At 33.7% G+C, this 23,638-nt stretch overlaps 1 protein-coding gene across 2 annotated transcripts; it reads left to right on the forward strand.

Moving 5' to 3' along the window:
* Window positions 1-7,099: 7,099 nt before the first annotated feature.
* LOC135673260 (E3 UFM1-protein ligase 1 homolog) lies at window positions 7,100-23,575 on the forward strand. 2 transcript variants are annotated; one of them, XM_065182104.1, is made up of 20 exons: window positions 7,100-7,354; window positions 7,535-7,846; window positions 8,438-8,704; window positions 8,797-8,844; window positions 9,780-9,845; window positions 9,969-10,072; window positions 12,535-12,628; window positions 12,696-12,752; window positions 14,925-15,372; window positions 15,459-15,613; window positions 15,805-15,870; window positions 15,955-16,023; window positions 19,403-19,495; window positions 19,660-19,725; window positions 20,447-20,493; window positions 20,568-20,631; window positions 21,421-21,498; window positions 21,577-21,639; window positions 22,622-22,714; window positions 23,234-23,575. In XM_065182104.1, the coding sequence occupies exons 1-20, from the start codon at window positions 7,181-7,183 to the stop codon at window positions 23,339-23,341; spliced, it is 2,472 nt and encodes an 823-aa protein (XP_065038176.1). In that variant the 5' UTR covers window positions 7,100-7,180; the 3' UTR covers window positions 23,342-23,575. The 2 variants fall into 2 exon arrangements, 1 of the variants encoding a protein (XP_065038176.1); XR_010513265.1 differs by lacking the exons at window positions 22,622-22,714; window positions 23,234-23,575 and having other exon boundaries at window positions 21,410-21,498; window positions 21,577-21,645.
* Window positions 23,576-23,638: the final 63 nt, after the last annotated feature.

The following is a 23,638-nucleotide window of genomic DNA, read 5'->3' on the forward strand; positions in this document are numbered from 1 at the left end:
TCCATTTTTTCCGTAAATTTTTAGGTTTTTGTCTGACTCCAAATCTTAGAAGGCTTGGATTGGATTAAATGTCAAGTAGTCGTATCAACATTATTTTATTGATTGAACTGTAGATTGGTTGTATCATTGTAATGTAAGTATAAAGTCTGGAATTATGTTTATTTTACTATCAACAATTAAAATCAAATAATTATAAATAATCATAGATTAAAATTTAGATAGTAGATTGGTTGTATCATTGTAATGTAAATATAAAATTATAAGGTTTATTTTAATGTTAAATCAAATAATCATATATCAATGTTTTAATGTGTATTTTTTATATTATTAAAAAAACTAAGTAAATTATCATTCGATCCAAAAGTTACAACAATATTGATTTATAAGGAAAAGATATGTAATTTTTTTTCTGTATGTTATCATATATTAGTCCCGAGATGATGTGTATTTATAGGTAAAAACAGAGGATCTAAATAATTAAAAGAGTTCTTCCTAGATAATCTTTTAAGAAATCCTATCATAATTGGATTTTCTTTCTATAAACCAATAACTATAATTAGAATATAATAAAATTTATAATATATCTTATCTAATTAAGTAAGATTATATAATCTAACATTCTCCCACTTAATCAATTGATTGATAAGATATAAAAGAAATTTAAAATTAAAATAAATAAAATAAAATTTTATTTGAAAATAATTTTACTAAATTAGATTTTAAAAGTTTTAAAAATATATGTTATGTGTACGTATAAATAAATAGACTAATAAATATAATAATACTGTATTAAGTCTGACTATTAATATGAGTTGTAGTAATTATATGTCATCAATGTCATACTCTTTTTTACTTAATTAAGTAAATAAAAATATCAATAATAGTATTTACTTAAATATATATTATCATATTTTTATTAGTTACTCATAAGTCTTATTATAAGAATATATTATTTAAACACTTTAAATTATAAAGCTTTAGTAATAAATCAACAATCACCAAAATAGGATCGACACTTATTATTTTTTATACTAATTTTTAGTCATCAAATACTTTATCTTAATATATTTAAAATCATCATAGTACATATCATTCTTAGAGAAAAAACTAATACAATGTTATCATAAAATATCTTCATTAACTTGACAATTGGGTCGATTATACCAAATCCTAAAATGAAATTTCGTAATTATAAAGTTTTATTTGTGACTTCAAAGTATATCATAAATTGAGCTTCTATTCTTGATGATACAATAAGCAATTGTTTTATACTTTTTCAAGAAATTACTCCTCTGACTAATATGAATATAAATCTTAAGATGAATCTCCTACTATCGAGATAATTTATAAAATTAATATTTAAATATTTTGTTATTTTAAGCTGATCTGATCTCTTGTATGTGAGCATATAATTTTTCATCCCCTAGGGATATCTTATCATTTTTTTTATAGTTTTTAAATTTTAAATCTTGAGTTACTATAGTATTTACTCAACATTCCAACTACTAAACTAATATACGGTTTTGTATAAATTTGAGTAAATAATAAATTTTACAACTATGTATATATAAGGAATATCCTTCATTTGATTTCATTCTTAGTCATTCTTAGGATAATGACTGAATCTTTCACCTTTGGTAATAAGTATATTATCAGCTAAACAAAGTTATATACTAAGCCTCCCTCGATCAATATATCCTTTTTGAAATATTCATAACAATCTTTGAGATATAAGTTATCTTATTTATATTAATCATCTTAAAATTTTTAGTAAAAAATATTTTGATTTTATATAATAAGTCAAGAACATTGTTAAAAAGTAAAATATCATCAACATATATGACCGATATAATGAACTTGCTTCTATTGACTTTCAGATATACATTGATGAATAATATTTTTTTTAATTCAAAGGAAATAACAGTATTATGAAACTTTATATACCATTATATGAAGCTTATTTAAGGCTATAAATTTCTTAATTTGTAAGTCCAAATTTCCTTTCCATTCACGTAGATTTTTTCATCTAAATTTTTATAAAAAATATTATTTTTACATCCATTAATATAATAAGATCATAATGAGCTACTAATATTATAACAATCCTTAATAAGTAATTTTTAGAAACTAGAGAAAATATTTCGTTATAATTGATACCTTATTTTGAGAAAAATACTTAACCATAAATTTGACTTTATATTGTTCGATATTACTCTCTGAGTTACGTTTTATCTTAAATACTCATTTGCAACTAATTCTTTTATAGTTATTGAGCAACTTAATGAATTCCTAAATACTATTTTAGTTCATCAATTTTAACTCTTCTTTTATTACATCATATCATCTTTTAGAATCATTGTCTTCTTCTATGTCATAATTTGATTCTTGTAGATATATCATATAATCAATAATATATTTTTTAAAATTTAAAAGACGTAACGATATTATGAAACTTTATATATCATTAGCTAGAAACTTGTTTAAGACCATAAATAAATTTCTAAGTTCAACTTTCCTTTTTCTTTTCTATAAATATTTTAAGTTATTCCATTTTTTTTTCATCTTAATTCCTATTAAAAAATATTATTTTTACATTCATTTGATATAACTAAGTATCATAATGAGCTAGTAATACTATAATAATCCTTAATGAGTTCTTTTTAGAAATTAAAGAAAAAATCTTGTTATAATCGATGCATTTTTTTTTGAAAAAAAAAATTAATCATAACTCTAACTTTATATCGTTCGATATTATTCCTTGAGTCATGTTTTATCTTAAAGACTCATTTAGAATTGATTTTTTATAATTATTGGATAATTTAATGAGTTTTTAGACATTGTTCTAGTCTATCGATTTTAACTATTCTTTTATTACAACATATTGCTTATCAATATCGTTAAAGGGTCCCTTTTGATTCCTATTGTTATGACTGTTTCGACACTAAGAGAGGGGGAAGGGGTGAATTAATACTTTTATAAAACTTATATTGATTCAAAAACTTCATTCAATAAAGCTATATCGGAAAGATGTTTAACTTAAAAACGTACGAAAACGTAATAAGTGTAGTGAGAGTAAGAAATTAGTTTGTAATATCAATGAAAAGTATAAGGTAAATGCAAACCAGATTTTATAGTGGTTTGATCGTCTTGACCTACGTCCACTCCCGATTCCTCTTCACTCGAAGCCACCGGCTTCACTACCGATCTTCTTTTCAACGGGCGAAGATCGACTACCCTTACAACTATTTCTCCTTTTCACAAGCTTACGAGAGAACCTTTACACCTCTCTCTTTTAGATCTCACTCATCCCTTAGAAACCTTCTAACTCTAGGAGAAAGAGACTCACAAACTTTAAAGAGATTGTAACACTTTTTTCTCAAGTATATTTCTCCCTTTTTTACTCAATTTCATTGTTATTCTAAGCAGAAATAACTGAAATATTTATAAACCCTGAATGACTTCAAAAAAAGAGCCAAAAAAGGTCTCATCTTAGGTTTCCTAGGTCCTGGCGGTACCACCACCTATGCTGGGCGGTACCATCGCCTACAACACTGACATTGGGAAGTACCACTGCTCAGACTGGTGATACCACCACCTAACATAGTCTGAGAGATTATGTTTGGGTGGTACCACTACTCGGTCTGATAGTACTATTGCTTGATAGTCTAAGAGACTGAGCTCTTGGAGATTGAGCCTCTAGCGATGCCACCGCCTAACCTAATTTTTAGGTCACTAAATGGATCTCCCAATGGGCCCAAATCAATCTCAGATCAAGCCCAATGGGCCGCTAATTAAGTTAGTCTAATTACATTCAAAATCAACTCAAATATAACATAAACTACTTCAATTAAGACACAATTGATTAAAAGCATGAATCACATGTTGTCCAGTATATCATTGGTTTATCCAATGCTTCATCGAACCCATCGGTGCTTCGTCCGACCTTTCGGTACTTCGTCCTTTCCTTTGACATATTACCTAATTGGCATATTGACCTTCACAATATCTAATCTCTTTAGCGTAATTTTTGATCATTCTAGTTCGATACCCGAACTTATGACATAAAGCCTTCTGCCGAAACATCGATTAGTCCTCCGGCCCAACGTCCAATCTTCTGACATGTTCCATTCCGGCTTAACCTTTGATTCCACTACTTTAATTGATTTATCTTTTCCTGATTGAAGCTAGTCTTGCGTCACTTAAACGTATATTAGGTCATAACTCATCAATTAAATATCTCAATTTCTTTAAAAGATCTTCTAAAAACTATATATTATGATTGTTTTATAACATTATATAAGAGTTCATCAATATTATTTTATTATTCACTTACATCAATTCGTTTAATGATTTGGGAAACAATAACCTCTCAAATAAAAAAGAATAAATGAGCATCAATTTATATCTCCTCTATCTCAAAAATAATCTTTCAAGATTTTTCACTCATATTGATTTCATCATATTTTAGAAATATTATATTATCATACTTTACTATTATCGTACTATTATTAGGATAATAAAATCTATATCCCTTGGATTTTTTTGGATAATCAATAGTTTATCCAAAAATAGTTCTTTGATTTTTTTTTTAATGTGGATTGAAGACTCGGATTGGATTTTCTACCGGTCCAAAATTGGATGGAGTTGATGGAACCCACTTACCAGAAATCATATTCAAGATATACATAATTGCCCTAAGAGCTTCATCCTACGTGCCTTTGGTTTAGAAGAATAACTCATCATGCTCCTAATTATGTTAATAAGAATATGATTTTATCTTTCAGCAATGTTATTTTACTATAACAGTAAGATGTATGGAGTACAAATACTCTATTTTTTTAGGAATCTAATAAAAAAGCAGGATCCTAATTTGACTCATCATATTTATCATAAAATTTATTACCTCGGTTAGATTTGATAATTTTAAATTTTCTATCTAATTGTCTCTCGATTTTATTTACGTACACAAGAGTATCAATAGCTTTAGACTTTTTATGTATTATATACACATAATCATATCTTAACAGGTCATTTATAAATACGATGAAATCTCTCTCTTCACTGAAATAAAAAATATGAAGTGATCCATAGATATCAATATGAATAATCTTAAGGAGTTATTTACCTCTTGTTATATTTTTCTTTATGTACTTAATTTACTTTCCTTTTGATACAATATATGTAAATATCATAATTAGCAAAGTATAAATCTTCTAACATATTATCCTTTACTAATCTTTTAAATTTTTCATTACAAATATATCCCAAATATTTATGCTACAAGATAAAAAATTTGGAAGTTTAGGATAAATATTTAAGAGAATCCCTCAAGATCATCTTTTAAAAAAATATATTATAATTAAGCTTCATTTCTATTAGACAGGAATCATAACAAAAATTGAATTAGATTTATAATATATATTATCTAATTAAACAGAAATCTAACATGTAACTCATGGCGTTAAAAAAAAAAAAAAAGCCAGGCAACTGCTTGCCACATTGCTGCACGCCTTTCGATGAAGCGTTCTCCCATATGATTCATGGATTCTTTTTTAGCTAAGCGGATTTAGTTTCTTGTTTACTGAAATCATAACGTTGAATGAATTTTTGCCGGTTAATTCAGGAGTGTGGCATCTTTAAGAGTATATATATATATTCCAAATGTCATATTTGAAGGAAGCATGAAGGAGAGAGAAATGTGATTCTGTATTTTATATACATTTAGAATTAAAGCAGCCGATATTTTTTTTTGTTTTCCAGAAAAGGCTTTGTTTTCTGTAATTGGAGAGTAAGAATCTTAAAACCATTGAAATTTGTTTTAAGAAATTATAAAATAGAAATGTAAATTCTTAGTGATTAATGTTTTCTACATCACATTTTAATTTATTTTAATCTTTATATAAAATAACGTAAAACAACCGTACGAATAAGATCATGCAACCAAGTAGGATATCATTTGATAAATGATATTTTAGTACCATTCGGATGACAATCATCTCAGATCATATGTGGCGTTACTCTAGCCAAAGTTACGCATATACGGCTTGACATAGAAATGGTTGTGTTCTGAAGCGATATTGTTTGACTCAAAAGCGATGCAAACAAAATTCTATGTCGCTCACATGAAGTGACACCCGAAAGTGGGGGGACAGTCTTGCACAACACGATATCAAAATAATCGCCCCAAAACAAACGAATCACCCACATGAAATATCGACAGACACTAACAACCTACATATGGTAGATCACCGGAGAGGTATAAAAACTACCCCCAAGCACACGCTGAACGAGGACTTTCTGCATACTAACTTAGTCATACAACTTATACTATTGTCTTCTCCCATTCGTTAACTTAAGCATCGGAGGGGTCACGTCGAACAACCCTCTACGTTTGTCTATCATGCAGGATCTTCGACCGCCCGCAAACACTCGGACGTCCTAGCCTCCAAGGAGGAACATTATAACCAGGAAGATCCCAATTCGCTTACCCAACCATCCTGAATATGTCCTCACCAGCAAAATGATTATCGATCGGACAACTTACGTAGTCTCACCTTATCAAGTCTCTCATATCATTCAGAAAGATGCACCTGAATGAGCCTATACCTTTGGTAGTGGACCAACTATTTCAACTCATTAATCGACAATTCTTATGACTCCATCGGCATTGATTTCATCCAAACACGAAATTTGATTTGATATTTAATTAAATAAGAGTTTTTAAATGAGATTTGATATTTAATTAAAAAACATTGAAATTTATAGGATATAAGATTTGAGATTTGATATTTTATACGAAGTTTCATCGGATCAAACACCTGAACCCATTTAACTGTGTATCCGAATCCAACTTTGATACATATTTTTTGTCCGAATTCTATTTAAATTCGATTTAGGTGGGAGGGATTTGGATACATGAAAAAGAATCCGATCCGTTATCATTCTCGAAAGATCCTAATATTGGCCTTTCTTACGATGAGATACAATGAACGGACAGGATGACAGATCCATAAGCGATGCACCAAACAAACGGTGCGGATATCGTGTGCCGCCGGACCCAAAAGATGTCGAGCATACGTTTATTAACGGGAGGGTGGCATTGAACCGCTTCGGTTTCGCGTGGCTTCTCGGCACTCATCTCTTCGGCCCTCGCCCTCGAGCAGCGCTAGGGGATTCGGCGATGGACGCAGAGCTCCTCGAACTCCAGCGCCAGTTCGAATCGGCGCAGCAGGCGAAGCCCAGCGTTCGCCTATCCGAGCGCAACGTCGTTGAGTTGGTCCAGAAGCTCCATGAGCTGCGGATCATCGACTTCGATCTCCTCCACACCGTATCTGGCAAGGAGTACATCACTCCTGTAAGATCCCCTTAAATTCCGATATCCCTCTCGTTTTATTCTTGAATTAATTAGGACAAACACCGCTTCCCGATTGATTTAACGGCTTGATATTGCGCTGCAATCGATAAAGTCGTGATCTTGCCTAAAGATGGGGTTTTACGTTGTACCTCGAACGATAAAATTGTGATATTGTAACAGGACCAGTTGAGGCTTGAGATGGAGACAGAGATCAAGAAATTGGGACGGGTTTCTCTGATCGATCTATCGGATGTCATTGGAGTGGATTTGTACTATATCGAGAGGCAAGCAGAGAATATTGTGGTGGATGATCCGCGGCTTATGTTGGTTAATGGAGAGATAATATCACAGTCGTATTGGGACACTGTAGCGGAGGAAATAAACGAGAAGTTGCAAGAATGTAGTCAGATGTCACTGGCAGAGATTGCGGCTCAATTGCAAATAGGTTCGGAGTTGGTGGTGTCTGTTCTTGAGCCCCGCCTTGGAACACTTGTGAGTAGGCTTCGTCTTTTTGGTTCATATTACTCGTGAAATTTAATTAGTTATTGATGTTTGATACTTTTCAAGCATGCATAAAGCAAAATGATTAATAGGCAAATCTCATGCTATAGTGGTACTGGTTGTAGGTGTTGACAACTTATTTTCAGTTGACAACCAGATCACTTTGGCCCTTTTGTTTGAATTAGAAAAAAAATGGTACTGTGTAGCACATCTATAAATTGTAAAGCATGCAGAGACCACGATTTGTTTGGGATGCATAATGAATAGGTTACTTCACCACAAAAAGAAAATCATAATAAATATGTTAAGAACACATGATAATTACTTCTTACTGTTATCATGATACACAACTATATACTCAACACCATAAATGAATTTCAAGCTTGATCTTCTATAATTTATTGTATGTATTGCCATATCCTTGCTCTATCTTCTAAAGTTGTGATTCATCAACATGCACACATCATGTACTTTCGCTATCCCATGTATGCATACATGTTGTTTTAGGTAGTATCTTTAGCATTTTTGTCTCTATTTCTGATTTGAGAAAGATTTGTGAAGTTATTTTTACCTTTTGCTTAGATAAAAGGTAGATTGGAAGGCGGTCAATTATATACTCCAGCACATGTATCACGCATTACTGCTATGGTTCGTGGTGCTGCAAGGGGAATCACAGTTCCAACAAATTTACCCAGTGTATGGAGTTCCTTGCAGCAGCTACTCCAAGATATAGGTTGTGCTAATAGTGTTTCTGTGGATGGCACATTTTTCCAGTCCTTATTTAATGGACTATTGAAGGAGGGGGAGATTCTTGGATCACTGCGTGCCGGAGTTCAATGGACGCCAGCTGTATGACCTATTCTCATTGCTTTTTTTAGTTTTGTGTAATGGAATTTATCTTTTGTTTCATTTTCTTACATTGGAGGGTTATTGTTTGTTAGGTTTTTGGGCATGCTCAAAGGGAAAGTGTGGATTCTTTTTTCTCACAGGTTTCAACAGTCTTTATCTTCTTTTCTTTTTCACATTGTATACAAGGAGCAAATGTTCTGTACTAGTTGATATGTTTAATGAATAAGGATCCTCTTCTTTGTGTCAGGGCTCCAAGCTAAGTTTCGTTTTTAATTTTATTAATATGCACAAATGTTATTGTGTACTTGATTTATGAGCTTCAGAATATGTGTATGAGCATTTCTTTCTTCTGTTCCATTATTAGTCATTGTAGAACACTTTTTGAGGAAACACAGATCTAATATACAATTTTAAACTCTGATGACTGTGGTGTGCTGTAATGTACCAACAAGTTTGATTAGCTTTAAGAATAAATTTTCCTTGAGCAAATTTGCACATATGGTATTTTTACATCAACTTCTTAGTCCTTTTATTAGAACAAACAGAAATGCAATGTGACAACTATTCTTTATCTGCTTAGTGTTGAATAACCTATGTGCTTCTTGATCTGGAATATTTTCCAAAATTTTGGTGAAATAGGATACTGTAGTGACTTATTAAAAAGAAAATCTTTGTTAAAGAAACTTTGATTTAGTTTCTTTGGCATGTTAAGAAAGGAATAGGAGGCAGAAATTGGTTAGTTTGATAGAGATAGAACTTCCTTTCTGTTTATCGCATAATTCTTTTTCACTCTCATTTCATCTAATTTTCGTTTGACTCATTTTCTCATAATCTTTTGTGATGTTTAAGCTTTAAATGAACACTAGAAAATAATTTATGATTCATGATTCAATCCACTAAAGGGTTCATTCTAAGGCCTCTATGATTTATGATTTGTTCTTGATCCTGACGACATTCTTAGTAGCCATTATTGTTTCTCTAATTAACATTGCGGGGTCTACTATTGTAATGTAATAATATATTTGCCTCTAAGATATCTGATATATCCTTTTCTTTTAAATTTTTTGCATTACAGAACTCTTACATTGGCTATGATGTTCTTCATAAACTTGCCATTCCACAGCCTAAACAATACTTGCAGGTAACTTAAAAGGCATAAGTTATTGCTTCAGTCCATCTTAATTTGAGGCAAACTTCAAAAGTTTACATCTGATGATCCTTAGTTTTCTAATAGTCCTTTTTCTGTTTATGCAATCAAATGTAGTCCAGATATCCTGAAGGTATTCTGCTAGATGCAGTTTTTGTTCACCCTTCAATGGTTGAAATGTTGGATGCTTCCATAGAAGATGCTGTCGAACATGGGAATTGGTATGGTCAAAATTAGCATTCAGATGGTCAACTATGATTGGGTTATTCATTGTAGTTGATAACGCATATTGGTCTATGAATTTTCCTGTATTCTTTTTTCACTTTTTGTTTTCTTAGGAAAATTTGTCAGTAGCTTGACGTTATGTACAGTTGTACACAGTGATTTCTGTGACATAATGACACTCAGTCAAGCTTACTTTTCTTCTAGATAGTTCCAAAATTACTCTGCTAGAATTGCTGAGCACACTCATCATGTGGGATTGGTTTTTTTTTTCTCATAATATCTTATGATGTGTTCATTGAGAACAATAAGTGTGCTACTATTTTCTTCTAAAAACACCTTAATCACTCATATTTTTAAGCAAGGTTCGTTGTACCGTACCATACCGGTGTTTCGACCCGGGCTCGGTACGGTATGGTACCGGTGTACCGGGCGGTATATCAGGGCGTACCGAGCACTGTAGCATTGCAGCAGTACTATAATATAGTTCTGTAGCACTGTAGCGGTACCGGGCGGTCCACGTACTGATAACCTGTCGGACCGGCCCGTACCAGGCGGTACGGGCGGTACGCTTCGGTACGGCAGACCTTGTTTTTAAGTGACAGTTACTATGATTTTATTAAATTGTAAATCATCGTAGTCTTCGAGCTAAAAGATTTCCTATCACTCTCCAAGCTATGATAGTTGGTCATTGTCTTTTGATTTGTGCAAGTGGGTCTGTAATTGTGTTTTTTCTGGATAGTGAATGACCTTAAAATTTCATGATCTGCATTTCCAATATTTTCTTTTCATCAGTTCATCATGAGTTTAGGCTGTTTAGCTTAGAGTCCTCAATGTCAGGTAACAGGAAATGATTGGTATGGCCCTAACATCTTGTGGCAAACTTTTTATGAAGCTCCCCGTGAAGAGGCTCTCTGCAAAGCTGGAAGTAGGGTATGGACTAGGGAAAAACAAGTCAGTTATAAAGTTAATACTTATTGCTAAAAGGTTACAATATGGGTTTCTGTTGGTTAGAGGCAGCAGTACCAGGCAAAGTGGTAGTTCTAAATTATCTGAGACTAGTGACTTGAATTAAATACAAGTAGTAAAATAGATATTGATAACAACTAATGTGTAACTTTGTCTACTGTTGAAATGCTTGTGTTTATTATTAATATGAAAACCTGTCACTCAGAATTTTTTTGAACACCTATCATGTTGGAAGTTAATACTTTGTCAATCATATTTCAGTGAGCCTGGTAAAGATGCTTTTAGATGCCCAAGGTAGCAAATTAACAATCCAGAATCAATATTTTATACTTGACTTTACAGTTGTATATTTGTGCATTCTGTATTTGGTGTTTGTTTAAGTTACAGATTGTCAAGAGCTCCGATCTCCAAAAATCCTGTGCCCTTATAATTAACCTGCAAGGCAACAATTCAAGTAATTGATATCTGATCCTATCGATTGGATCCCATAAGTCACTGGTCAGACTATTGCATACTTCCCTATTGGTGGTACAACAAAATGTACCAGCTGATACTGATCATGTAAAACAAGATAATAAAGAAGAAAGAACATATATGTAAATTTATAATAACTTTAACAGAACCTCCTCTTCTCTCTCCCGTGCCATTGCTTACAGCCTTACCTGTGACCTGGTGCTCCTTTCCTCACTGTCTTTCAAAGGGTCCCAATAGGTTGCAAAGTCATGATCACATTTAGTTTCAATGCTGAAGCTGTGTTGTCAAAATGAGCTACAATGTGAAGTGGCACAATTGGCTTTGGTTTATATGGAGACTTGGTGTATACCGACGGGCTATTTGGGAACAGGTTGGTTTACCATGTTTTAATAGACAACCACTACAGGGCCGTCTGGCAAGTCTTCACTTGAACAAGTATATATCATCATACTGAGTAGTAAATTACAAGATTAAATTTTGTTTGGATCAATTGCTTTGCGGACCTATATGTATAAGAAGGGAAGCAGTAGTAGAACTGCCTAAATACAAATGCAGAATGCTAGGAAGTCTGTTATGACAAATTTATTTGGAAGATAGGCCTGATATGCTTAAGGATAGATTAACACTTCTATCATGCTTGAAGCCTAGTGAGGGATTCCTTAAGTAGAATATGAAGTCTTGTAGTTATGTTTACGAGCACTGTCATTCTTCTGGATGTAAGAATTCAAATGCATCTAGACAAGTGGATTTGATGTTCTAAACTCAGAATTATAGTGATGCATCTCATGGATTTTATTTATTAGTATAATGGTTTTGCAATTGAAACTGATTCCGCTATCCTCACCCAGATAAATTTTTTTCTTTGTGAACATTCTTCACATGTTGTCATTTAAAAAAATTAAAATAATTTGTTCTATTGTATTTTCTTTTAGCATTTCCTTTTCCTACTGTGAATTTCTTGAATGATGTCACAGTTTGCCATTACTTTGGTATCAGAAAATTTTCATCTTTCATTCAGGATTGATGCCCTTACAGTTCTACCAACATATGTTGGAGGCCAAGATGCTTCAAAGATTTTGTCCCTTTGTCCTTCTCTTCAGAGGGCAATCAAGGTTAGCATTTGCTGCTGTTTGACTTTCTTACTAGTATCTTTCTAATGTTCTGCATGTTATTTTGCAGTCGTCACAAGCAATCATATTTGGGGAGTCCTGTGTTTTTAGCAGCAACTTTGTTAAGGTGAGGTTATACAGGAGATTGTGATGACATTCTTGATATGTGTTGCTGTCTTGTAAGGTGTATACGGTGGAGCACATTATTTGTAACTTTTCATTGTTGTAAATGTTGCAAGTAATTTTCTTTATGATATGCATCCGAAGTTATTTTCCCAGGCTTTTACACAATTTTATCTTTCCTTCTATTCATGCATGACTTAGTTCCATTGTATGTGATCTGTATATGGACTCTATGTTCTTCATTTTTACCAAAAAAGTAACATATATCTATAAAGCATTTGGGCTGTACCTGATTTTGCATGTGTTTTCCTTTCCTGTTCCTGCTCTCTCTCTCTCTCTCTCTCTCTCTCTCTCTATATATATATATATATATATATATATATATATATACATATATGTATGTATGTATGTATGTATATACATATATGTATGTATGTATATACATATATACATACATGTATATATACATATATATTCTTTCTGCTATTTTGTTATGATTATTGCCACTTGACACTGATATGATTCCTATACTTGTAATGTACTCTGCAGCATTTATCCTAGTATCCTGAAGTGAATAAGGCAATTATTAGCTTTCAAATAAGTGCATACCTCCATGACATTATCTTTGGCATCAGAAATGAATAAAACATCACACCCAAGTCTAGCAACATGTGAAACTGGGTTTTAGACGTATTTTGCATGTTACTTCTAATTCTTATATATGATGAGTTCATGGGACTTGTTAGGCCTGAGGCCAGAAATATGTAGATGTAGTTTAAATTTGAGAGCGGTCTGGCTCATTTTGACTGATAGAACGTTTGATGGTAAATCTTCTCAAGAAACACATACTATCTGGTTGATGGCTGGTTGTCCTTGAGCCCCCAGCATTTCAAACTGACTGCAAATGGACTGGAGTGTTGTATGATTTATGTCCCCTCTCCCCATATCAACTGTGTTGTGGATTAAGACTTTTTATTAACCAAGCAACCAAGTACTTCCATAGGAGCAAGACAGTTCATACCATTGAAACTGATAAAATATGGAACTGTTGATTCCTACCAAAGTTCTGAGGATTGGCTCAAATGGTCGGTCTCATGGATCATGAAGGGAGCATTTAGATTGTGTTTTAGATATTGTTAGGCAAAGATCAGACTTGATTGAGTTACCAAATTGAGGAAGCATTGATCAACAGTATTCAGAGTCTCAGACTAGAGCATGAATTGATAATTAAATTTATATTTTGTATTGTTTTGCTTGTTTCTTCCAATTTTAGTTATTATTTAGAAATTAAATTGCTTTTGAGAATTTTAGAGTTAAGCTAGTTGTCTAATAGGTAGACTTTAGATTGCTGTTTGTTTACATTAATTGGGAATTGTATCTGGAAAGAAAAATCTGTCCAACTAGTATATTTATAGGATCTGGATCTATTGAGCTGTTTTTTTATTTCCTTCATTTATAAAGAGCTCTAATGCCTTGAAAGGAGCTCCACTGATACTGTTGGAAAAGAAAGAGATGGTTATTTCTTCTTTATTTCCTTATTAAGAGCCCTAATAAAGTTAAGAATCTGAGATAGACAATTATTCTTCCTTATTTCCTTATTAAGAGCCCTAATAAAGTTAAGAATCTGAGATGGACAATTATTGAAAGGGTTCATCTGGCCAGAAAATAGAGGGGCTTTGTAAATTTGATCCTGGTGGAAGAAAGTTGTGCATTGCCCATCTCCAATTTTCTTGGTTGTCTCTTATCCCTTTCTCTACTCTTCTATTTTCTCTGTATTCATGATGAGATTTCTTTTGATTACCATTGAAATTATATATATGAATCAGATCTTACAAATCTAATCTGGATGATACATATTAGTTTGAACTCCAGCAATGAGGTTACATCAGTAACTCAAGCTTATTGCCCAGTGGAGACAAGCAAGGAAAATACAATTAATGGTTAATTTAGTTAAATATTGAAAATAGAACAATCTTAGGTCTTTTATGCATCAGGATAGCGCAGAGTCGGATCTTTGATAAATGCAGTCATTGGCAATGAACTAAATAATACTTGCTGATGCCTTATTTTCTATATCTAGGGTATTTGAACTTTATGTTACTTTTGAATGCACCTCTTTCCAGAAGCTACCAAATAGCTGCAACTTTATGCTTAAATTTGTGCAATTGCTAAATAGGATCTTTTCGAGCGACTGGAGAAAGAGATGGACACTCTGAGTTACATGAATCTTTCTCAAGGCCTGTCCAGTGATGTTCAATCAACTAGTGTTGTCAAAGTTGGAGTAAGTGCTGGACAGAACACTGAACAAAAAGAGATAGGTGATGATGTAGGCAGCAAACATAATGCTCCAGAAAAGGGAGGAAAAAAGAAAAAAGGAAAACACACAGGATCTGCAAAAGCAGGAGCTTCTGAAGACAATCTTGAAAGCCAGGAGAACCTCCCTAGTAAATTTAAGAAAAATCAGCGAAAAAACAAGAATGCAGGGTCTTTAGATGCTTTTGATGCTAAATCCATTTCTAAAAAGAGTTCGGGTAAATCAAAAGATGATAGTCTGGATGTTCCATCTGAAGATTGGATAAAGCAGAAGATTTTATTGCTTGCTCCAGAGCTGGAAGAATTACGAGGCGTGTTACATAAATCAACTTGATATTACTGCATGTCTAACATAAATGATTGCTTGCTTGAAATCTATTTTGACTGGTTTGATCAGGTCCTGAAGATCCACATGCGTTGCTTGGACTTGTGTCCTCCCATTTAAGGCCAATGCTGGTTAACTCATGGATGAAAAGAAGGGACACAGTTGTGTTAGAGAATGCTGAGAAGAGGAGGAAGCTGCTTGACAATCTGCAGAGGCAGCTAGATGAGGTTTGCTTCTTGCTTCCGTAGTCTATGTCGCTTAAGCAGCTCAATTTCATTTTCTAAATATATCCAACCTTTCTGGAACTACTGCATTAAATTAGCAGCATACTCAGAGCGTGCCATTACCTGATTTTGTAAGTTGTGTCAATTCATTCTTTTATGACAGTTGATCACTTTGCATCATATATGGTTTTCAGGTTTTCTTAGACCTGCAGCTTTATGAAAAAGCATTAGATCTTTTTGAGGATGACCCTCCATTATCAGTAAGTTCTGTGATGAACTGGTTGTTTCTTGTTTACCTCTTTGTTTGGCATGGTTAAACTATTCCATCATATTTTGTGTCCTAGGTAATCTTACACAAGCATTTGCTCAGGACTATGGCCACTCCCTTGGTTGACAAAATTCTAACTACTCTGGTAAAGCTATCATCTTGTAGCACCAATTCTGTACATGTTATCATGCAAGAAAATCTTAGAGAAGAGTACAATTTGAATTTTTTTATTGCTAAAGAATACTGTTTTAACATGGAACCGTAAAGTCTCTATTGTTTCATTCTTTTGTATGATATGTCAACTTTGAAAATATTGCTTTAGTATTTTTCATGCACACATGCTATAAACCCTATACGAGAGTATGCTGCGACAGTGAAATTAACGAGTGCTCGCCTAGGTTTGCTAGGCAGGTGTCTTCACTTGGGTGTGGGCCAAGCACACACCTGGGCCTAGGCACCTGCTTGATCCAAATCAGGTAGGATCAAGTTCACTAGATCTTGTTCGATCAAAACAGATCAACAAATCTTCACATACAAACCCCCTAGTGCACGACGAGGTGACTTGTGGAAACCTAATCGACGAACGATGACTCTTCCTCTACATCGAACGAAGGCGGTGACAATAGCATCTTCCTCTCGATCGACAAATGACGACGACATCAATTAGACATAATAGTTCCAGATTAACATAATAGTTCTAATTCATTTAATTAGACATAACTTTGTTTTAAGGAATTATGTGTGATTGATTTAATTAGTTTAAAATTTGAGATGATACATTTAAATTATTTAATTCATGAAAAATGAATTTGAGTTTAATTATATTTTAAAAAGATTGAAATTTAATTTAATAAGATAGAGCAAACAGGGCTCTGACTTGAGTTAAGTTGATCAGCCAGAACAGCCCATGTGGCTAGGTATGGTCCAACCAATGTGGTTAGGCACGAACCATCCAATGGTCCAACCCAATTGCTAGGTATGACTTAGCCCATGTGGCTAGGCACGATTCAACCCATGTGGCTATGTATTGTCCAGTCCATGAGATTAGGCACGACTTAGCCCATGTGGCCAGGTATGGTCTAGCCCATATGACCAAGTACAATCGAACTTATGTGGTCAGTATGGTCTATGTGATCAGGTATTGCCCACTCCACGTTGTTAGGTGCGACCCAACCCATGTGGCTAGGTACAACCCAGCATGTGAGCCAAGCGTGACCTTGTTCAGTGATAAGGATTGGCCTAGCCCATGAGGCTAGGCTCACCAAGCTACATGATCGAGCCTAGGCATGATGTCGCCCCGCTGCCCAGCCTAGCCTGTTACTTGGCATAGGTAGTGCGACACACATGACCTATCCTTGGCTCAGGTAGGTTTGGTCCAATCTGGGCTAGCATTGTGTAGACCACCAAATTCCCTCTTCCCATATTGATTTGAGCCCATTAGTTTATTGAACTGGACCAATTTTTTGACCGATCCAAGTCAGTTCAAGGTGATTTCGGACCAAATTTGATCGATTCAAGCCCATCTAACCTATTTGGAACCAGGCAAATCCAAATTAGACCAGTTTAGGGTGGTTCCAAACTGGTTCAATAAGGATTTGAGGTTGTTTCAGTTAGGTTCTATTTGAATTCAGTTTGGTTTAAGTCTATTGGGCTATTCCAATTAGAGTTCAGATTAATGTCTCATGTATTTATAATTTGATGAATTTAAAAACTTTATTCAAAATTATGATTTAGAAATGATTAGTGGTTCTCTATTATTTTTGAGATTAAGTTGATGATATTAATATGATTGTTACCATGTGATATATGTGACTATGCTGAGTAGTCCATATTGAAAGCGCACAATGTGAAAGGAGCTATGTGCCCATCATACTGTAGAACCACCAATGGACATAATCTAGGGTCATATACAATGCATGGTTCATGATATTTTATCATATTACTTCTTTAAATGCATGCGTGAATGAATGTATATAAATGAATGATCATGAATGATTATGTATCCCTGTCGAGGGTAGGTAGGCGATGCCCTTTGGGGGTTAGCAAGTCGTTAAATGTAATAACTATATAGTTCCTCCATCCACTGTTGGAAGGAACAAGTCTCCATTTGGGCGGGTGAGAGATATCACTCTTATTCGTTGTTGGAAGTGTGATATGAGTTTCCTCTATTTGCTATTAAGAAGAATCCATCTTGCAGAGTTTGCCTCTCCATCTATTGTTAGGAGAGTGTATCATCAGGTGTGATGTACGCCTTTGTTGCTTAACTGTTATGTATGCCATCGAGATGTGTTGCATGAGATTGATGCATGATTTTGTTTATTGTACAAGAAGTATCATTGTTTATCCAATTCATGAGTTTCATAATGAATTGATATATTGTCATTGAATCGTTAATATTTGAATATGTTTTTATGAGTATTGAGTGTGATTTTTATGATTTTTCGGAGATTTCTACCAGCATGTATGGTTGTTGGCATGTTTTTATCTCATATTTGTTACGAGATTAACCTACTAATTTGTAGTAGAACTGAGGCTTGGGTAGAAGAGATTTTTCACCACTTGTGGTCCTACCACGATGTTGCAGTCCTTTTCAGTTAAAAATATTTAGTATTGTAAAGACAGGAATTTTGAATTGAAAATAAAAATATGTTTTGTAAATTATGGATTTTTAAAAGATGATTTTTTTTAATAAATCTGGAGTGTGACAGTGTTGCTGATGCTGATACATATTATCATCAAGCAGATCAAGTTTGTTCATCACTATTTTGTTCTCAGGTAGTCAACTTCATTGAAGAAGATGAATCATAGAGGATCTCAGATTTGGATGCTCTGGCATCAACTGACATCTCCTTGATTAGTACTTGCAATTTAGATTTGTGATGCAGAATCAAATAGTCAAAGTGCTGTGCACCATTAATTTCAGACTGCAAATATCAACTGGATTGCTGTTACCACAGAAATAGGAGCTGAAATGATGTCAATTTCAAAACAATGAGAGAACAGTATATACATCTTTTAGCAATATTTAAGTCAGTACAACTTTACAAAGTTATCCATGTCAATCAGCACATATTGACGTCAGCCAAAATCTAACATTATGATAATCCTTGTATTATTGGCATGTGCCTACTAGAAGGGTATTAGTACACCTCTATGCCACAGTGTGATAAGCCTTATATTAATTATGGAGAAGTTATCTCTGGCTGCTCACTGCCTTTTCTAGAGAGCTTTGTGCTGTTAAGTATAACTGTACATCTGGTTTTGAAATTTGCAAATCTTCTCTCTTTTTCTACATTTAGCTGCTCCTTAAGAAGTAATCAAGATATATTGCTAGAAGCCTATGATGTTGTTTAATCAATATTGTATTAATATATTATAAGTTTCATACATGTTATGTTTGTTATTTGTTCTAAATAACAGATTGATACATATATTCATAACAGCTTAAATTTTTTTTTCAAGTACTGAAAACATCAATATGACAGGGTTGCTGATGCATGGGTGTTTTAATTTTGTTTTCCTAGGATATGGAGAACAAGCTGAAGAATGGAATTGAAATTAAAGACAGTGAGAATGTGGAATCTACATCGTTTACTTTTGTAGATCGTGTTTCTCTGGTATGAGATAACCATTCTCTTACAATTTCAGTAGTTTGCTTATTTCAGCATTCTAGATTATTATATTCCATAGTTTTTCATAAAGTTGGTTTGTTTCTATTACATAGTCAGAGTAATTGTTTGGCACCTTCAACCCCCTATTTAAATATATTTTCTTTATGCAGGCAAAAGGACTACCTAATTCTCTTTCAGTTAAGGCTCAAGCAGTAGCAGAAGCGCTTGAGGGGAAGGTTAGTATTCTTTTTTATTCATATATCTTTTAGGATTATCAATTTATGGGCTCAAAACTTCTAGTCATATCATTGTTGTGCTATCTAAATCGCAGAATGGATTAGTTAGATTTCTGATAACTTATGCAATCTTATATCATGATGCCTGAAGAGAGCAATCTGGAAATTCCCCAAGTAAATACTTAAGTGAAATGTATACACCATAGCTTTCAATTACGTTTATAATGGAAATTCTGTCTATTGTATTTGCTGATTAGGTCAGCATAACTTTTCTTTTTATTGAAACGATGATTAAGTTCAATAGCACAAATTGAGTTTAACCAATAAATAATTATGTATGGCTATAAATTATCACAGAAGGATATTATTGTTGCCAAGTAATAAAACAAGTTGACATATATTTTTAAAGGTATTCAATTTTTCTGCAAAGTTATGTTCTTCCATCATCAATTCGGAAACCCTATGGTTGGTGTTATTCGGAATTGAGTGAGCAACTGCTTGGAATATGAAATTGCCCTTGGCTTGTAGTTGGTCTCTCGACTTATGATTTTAGCTCAATCGATACAATCACTGTTGAGCTACCTTCTGATGTTAAAGTTTCATTGTCCTCTTTAAAGCTTCATCTTTGCTTCTGATCACCATGGTATCAGATCTAGTTACATCATGATCATAACAGTTCCAGATATATTTATTGATATTTATTTATTCCTTACTCTGGCAGCGGTTGGATACATTTATGAATGCATTAAGGGATGTGGTGGAAGAAAGGTAATAATTATTTCACTCATTATTGAGTTTTTGAACTTCCATACCCTTTTGGTGATTAAATATTTATTTTGCAGTGGCCTACTAGTAAAGAAGCTCGATAAAAAATTGGAAAGGACAATGTTGCACTCCCATCGCAAGGTTCGTTCTAAAATTCTGCTACTTATCAAATTCTAGTACATTGACATCCTTTCCCTTGTGATCTTGCAAGTTGCAACAATCCTTGCTATTTTTAATTTAGTGACTTTTAGGAAATATTTGATTGCACAGAATTAGTTGATCATGACTACTAAGCTCAAAGGTCCTTGTGTGACTGGCATTTCTTATTCTAAAATCCTAGCCGGCAGTTTTATCAAAATTTATGTTTGTGTTTTGTTGGAACCTCTGCCTAGTTTTATGTTCATTTAAAATCCAGAATAAGTGAACCATTTTATGTGGATAATCTAGAAACATGTACGAGCAACAACAAGCTGTAATGTCCTGACTATTAACAGAGAAACATGTATGAGCGTGCTCTTATAAACAAATCTGTATGTGAGGGCTGCATTCTTCTCAAACTTAGTAGCAACTATGGTGTATTTGTTGGATATTCCACTTGATAATAGGTATTGCTGGCCCTTTGCTCATCTTCCAAAATAATTTATGCTTCCTCGCCAGGTGTTCAATGAGATGATAAATTGATACTGCTTATACCATTGTATTGGTATGCTGTCATTGTGTGCACATATAGCCACTTGACCTTCATGCAGGATGAATCTTGTTTCAGTCAACAGTATTATACATCTGGTTGCTTGATTTTGAGGGTCTATAATTACAACTAGAAATAGAAACTACAAATACCATGTTTCCTTTGAGATTCATCTGTTGCCATGTATTCTAAACAAAATATGTGGTTTATGATACTTCTGATCTTGGGAAGGTCAATTTCAGGATTTGACATCACAAGTCTCTTCAGAAAGTGATCCAGTTAAACTTTTGCCTAAGGTTGTTGCTCTACTATATATGCAGGTGCGGGGACTATCAATTTTTTCTTTTTTTTCCATACGACATGATTGTGATACATAAATCCATATGGAATTTTGTTAGGTCTATAACAAAGCTCTTCAAGCACCTGGAAGAGCCATATCTGCTCTTATATCTCAGTTGAAGGTAAAATATTGTACTGTATGCGATTTCATTTATTTTCTTACAAGACATACTTTTAACCTTCTTCGGGATTTGGTCTAAAATTTAAGCCTTTCTAAGATATAGTGCATTACTCAGTCAAGTAGCTGCTACCCAAAAACCCCAAGGATTGCCTCAGGGAACATAGAAAATCCTTATGGATAGGAAGACCCTAAATGCATGCATTCTTTTATAGCTCTTCCCGTAAAAAGATGCTCAATTTAGGCTTGTTTGCTTCAATCTCAGGGCAAATATCTCCTCAGAACCTTGAGGTTTCTAGCTGAGGCTTTGGTAGTACTTGATTAGAGGTGCATGTCCTCATCCTAAAGTTGATATGTCATGCCATTAGCGACAGAACTTTCCCTGCTAATGCAGGCGACTGTTGGGGGGAAAAAGGAAAAAATAAAAATGAAGAGAGAAGCAGGAAAGGGGATTGAGATTAGCATATTCCATTTCTTGTTCATCCTGTTGTGCCTTGAGCCCAAAGGAAAAGTTATTTTTGGCTGTTCAAGAATTAGATAATAGTGAAAAGTTTAAAGGCATTTAAGCTCAAAAGTCCAAGTCAATAATTGAACAGATCCAATGCAGATAATAAGTGTACAAATTACCAGGTCTGTCGGGGATGCTGTACATGCGACACTGCACTCGCAGTATACCATGTGAAAAACTTGAACAATGTGTTGAGAAGTCAAATATATGGTGACTTGAGGAACTATTTGTCAAAAGCTACGAGGCTTGATCAAAATGAAAGCTAGCCTGATTGATTCAACAATCTTGGTTGTTTTTCCAATTTTGAATTTTAAGATGATATACACGACAAAGGAAAAAGTGATGCATCAAACATAACTTTTACTTTGTAGGCACACACACACGTACATATAAAGTGTGAATCATATTACGATTATGTTATATATTCTGCAGATGGAAAGTCATTTAGATATATAAATAACCTCTTAAAATGTGACAGGACAAGTTACCAGATTCGACATACAAGACCTTAATGGACTATCATAGTGCAACGGTTACTCTCTTAGCACTACAAGCTGCTGCGGTTGGTGATGTGAGTTTATGAACTGAACTTATTAAATCTGTTAAGACTTCCTAACCTAACTCATTGTCATTGTATAATTTCTATATGCATCCATGTAGGCAGCTCTATATCTGATGCATGTATGGCATAACATACAGGGGAACTAACACCATCCTAATTAACCACTTATTTTGTTGTAGCAGTCTCTATGTAGCAGGCACCATGGTCATTTATTTCTCATTATCCACCTCACTGAAGTAATAGTACTAGTTTGTTCCAACACATTTCAGGATGCATTTTCTGCTGAACTTATTATATAATATTCACTTTATTCTATCAACATTACACAATAAATGACACTCTTCTTATTCTTCTATATGACTGACGATCATATTACTCAAAATTTTGGTGTATTCAATCTGTTACAACTTTATGATGCATCTGGCGAACGAAAATATTGCTGTTAAAGATCTGCAATAAATTAAAGAAAAAGATCTACTCGAGTTTTTAACAATCATGTATTCATCATCTGCATTTTCTGTTGTGTAGGAATATGGCTGCTCAGCAGACAGGATCTTAAGCCAACAGGAGTTGCTGGAAAGTAAGATGCCCGAACTAAAAGCATTGGTATTGGGTACCACAAACCCGACTTCATGAGTGAGGAGGCTGCCTATGAATATACAACAAGAGAAACAATGTTTTAACACAATTCTGGAGGCTGTAGGGCAAAATGTTAGATCTGAACAGTTCATCTGACATCCCACCAGATACATCACTGTCCATGTAGAATGCTAGTACTTCGTGGCAACATGTCTGTCTGTCTAAGGTTTATTTCAAAGGCATATTGCTACAGATTTTGTTTCATTTCTATATAATTATCAATTCACAAAACTAGCCTGAATCCTTTTCCAGAGTTGTTCAAAGTTTTTAGTTTTTCAGAGAAGTTGAATTGGA

The sequence above is a fragment of the Musa acuminata genome, chromosome BXJ1-5 (assembly GCF_036884655.1).
Source record: "Musa acuminata AAA Group cultivar baxijiao chromosome BXJ1-5, Cavendish_Baxijiao_AAA, whole genome shotgun sequence".
NCBI classification, from domain to species: Eukaryota; Viridiplantae; Streptophyta; class Magnoliopsida; order Zingiberales; family Musaceae; genus Musa; species Musa acuminata.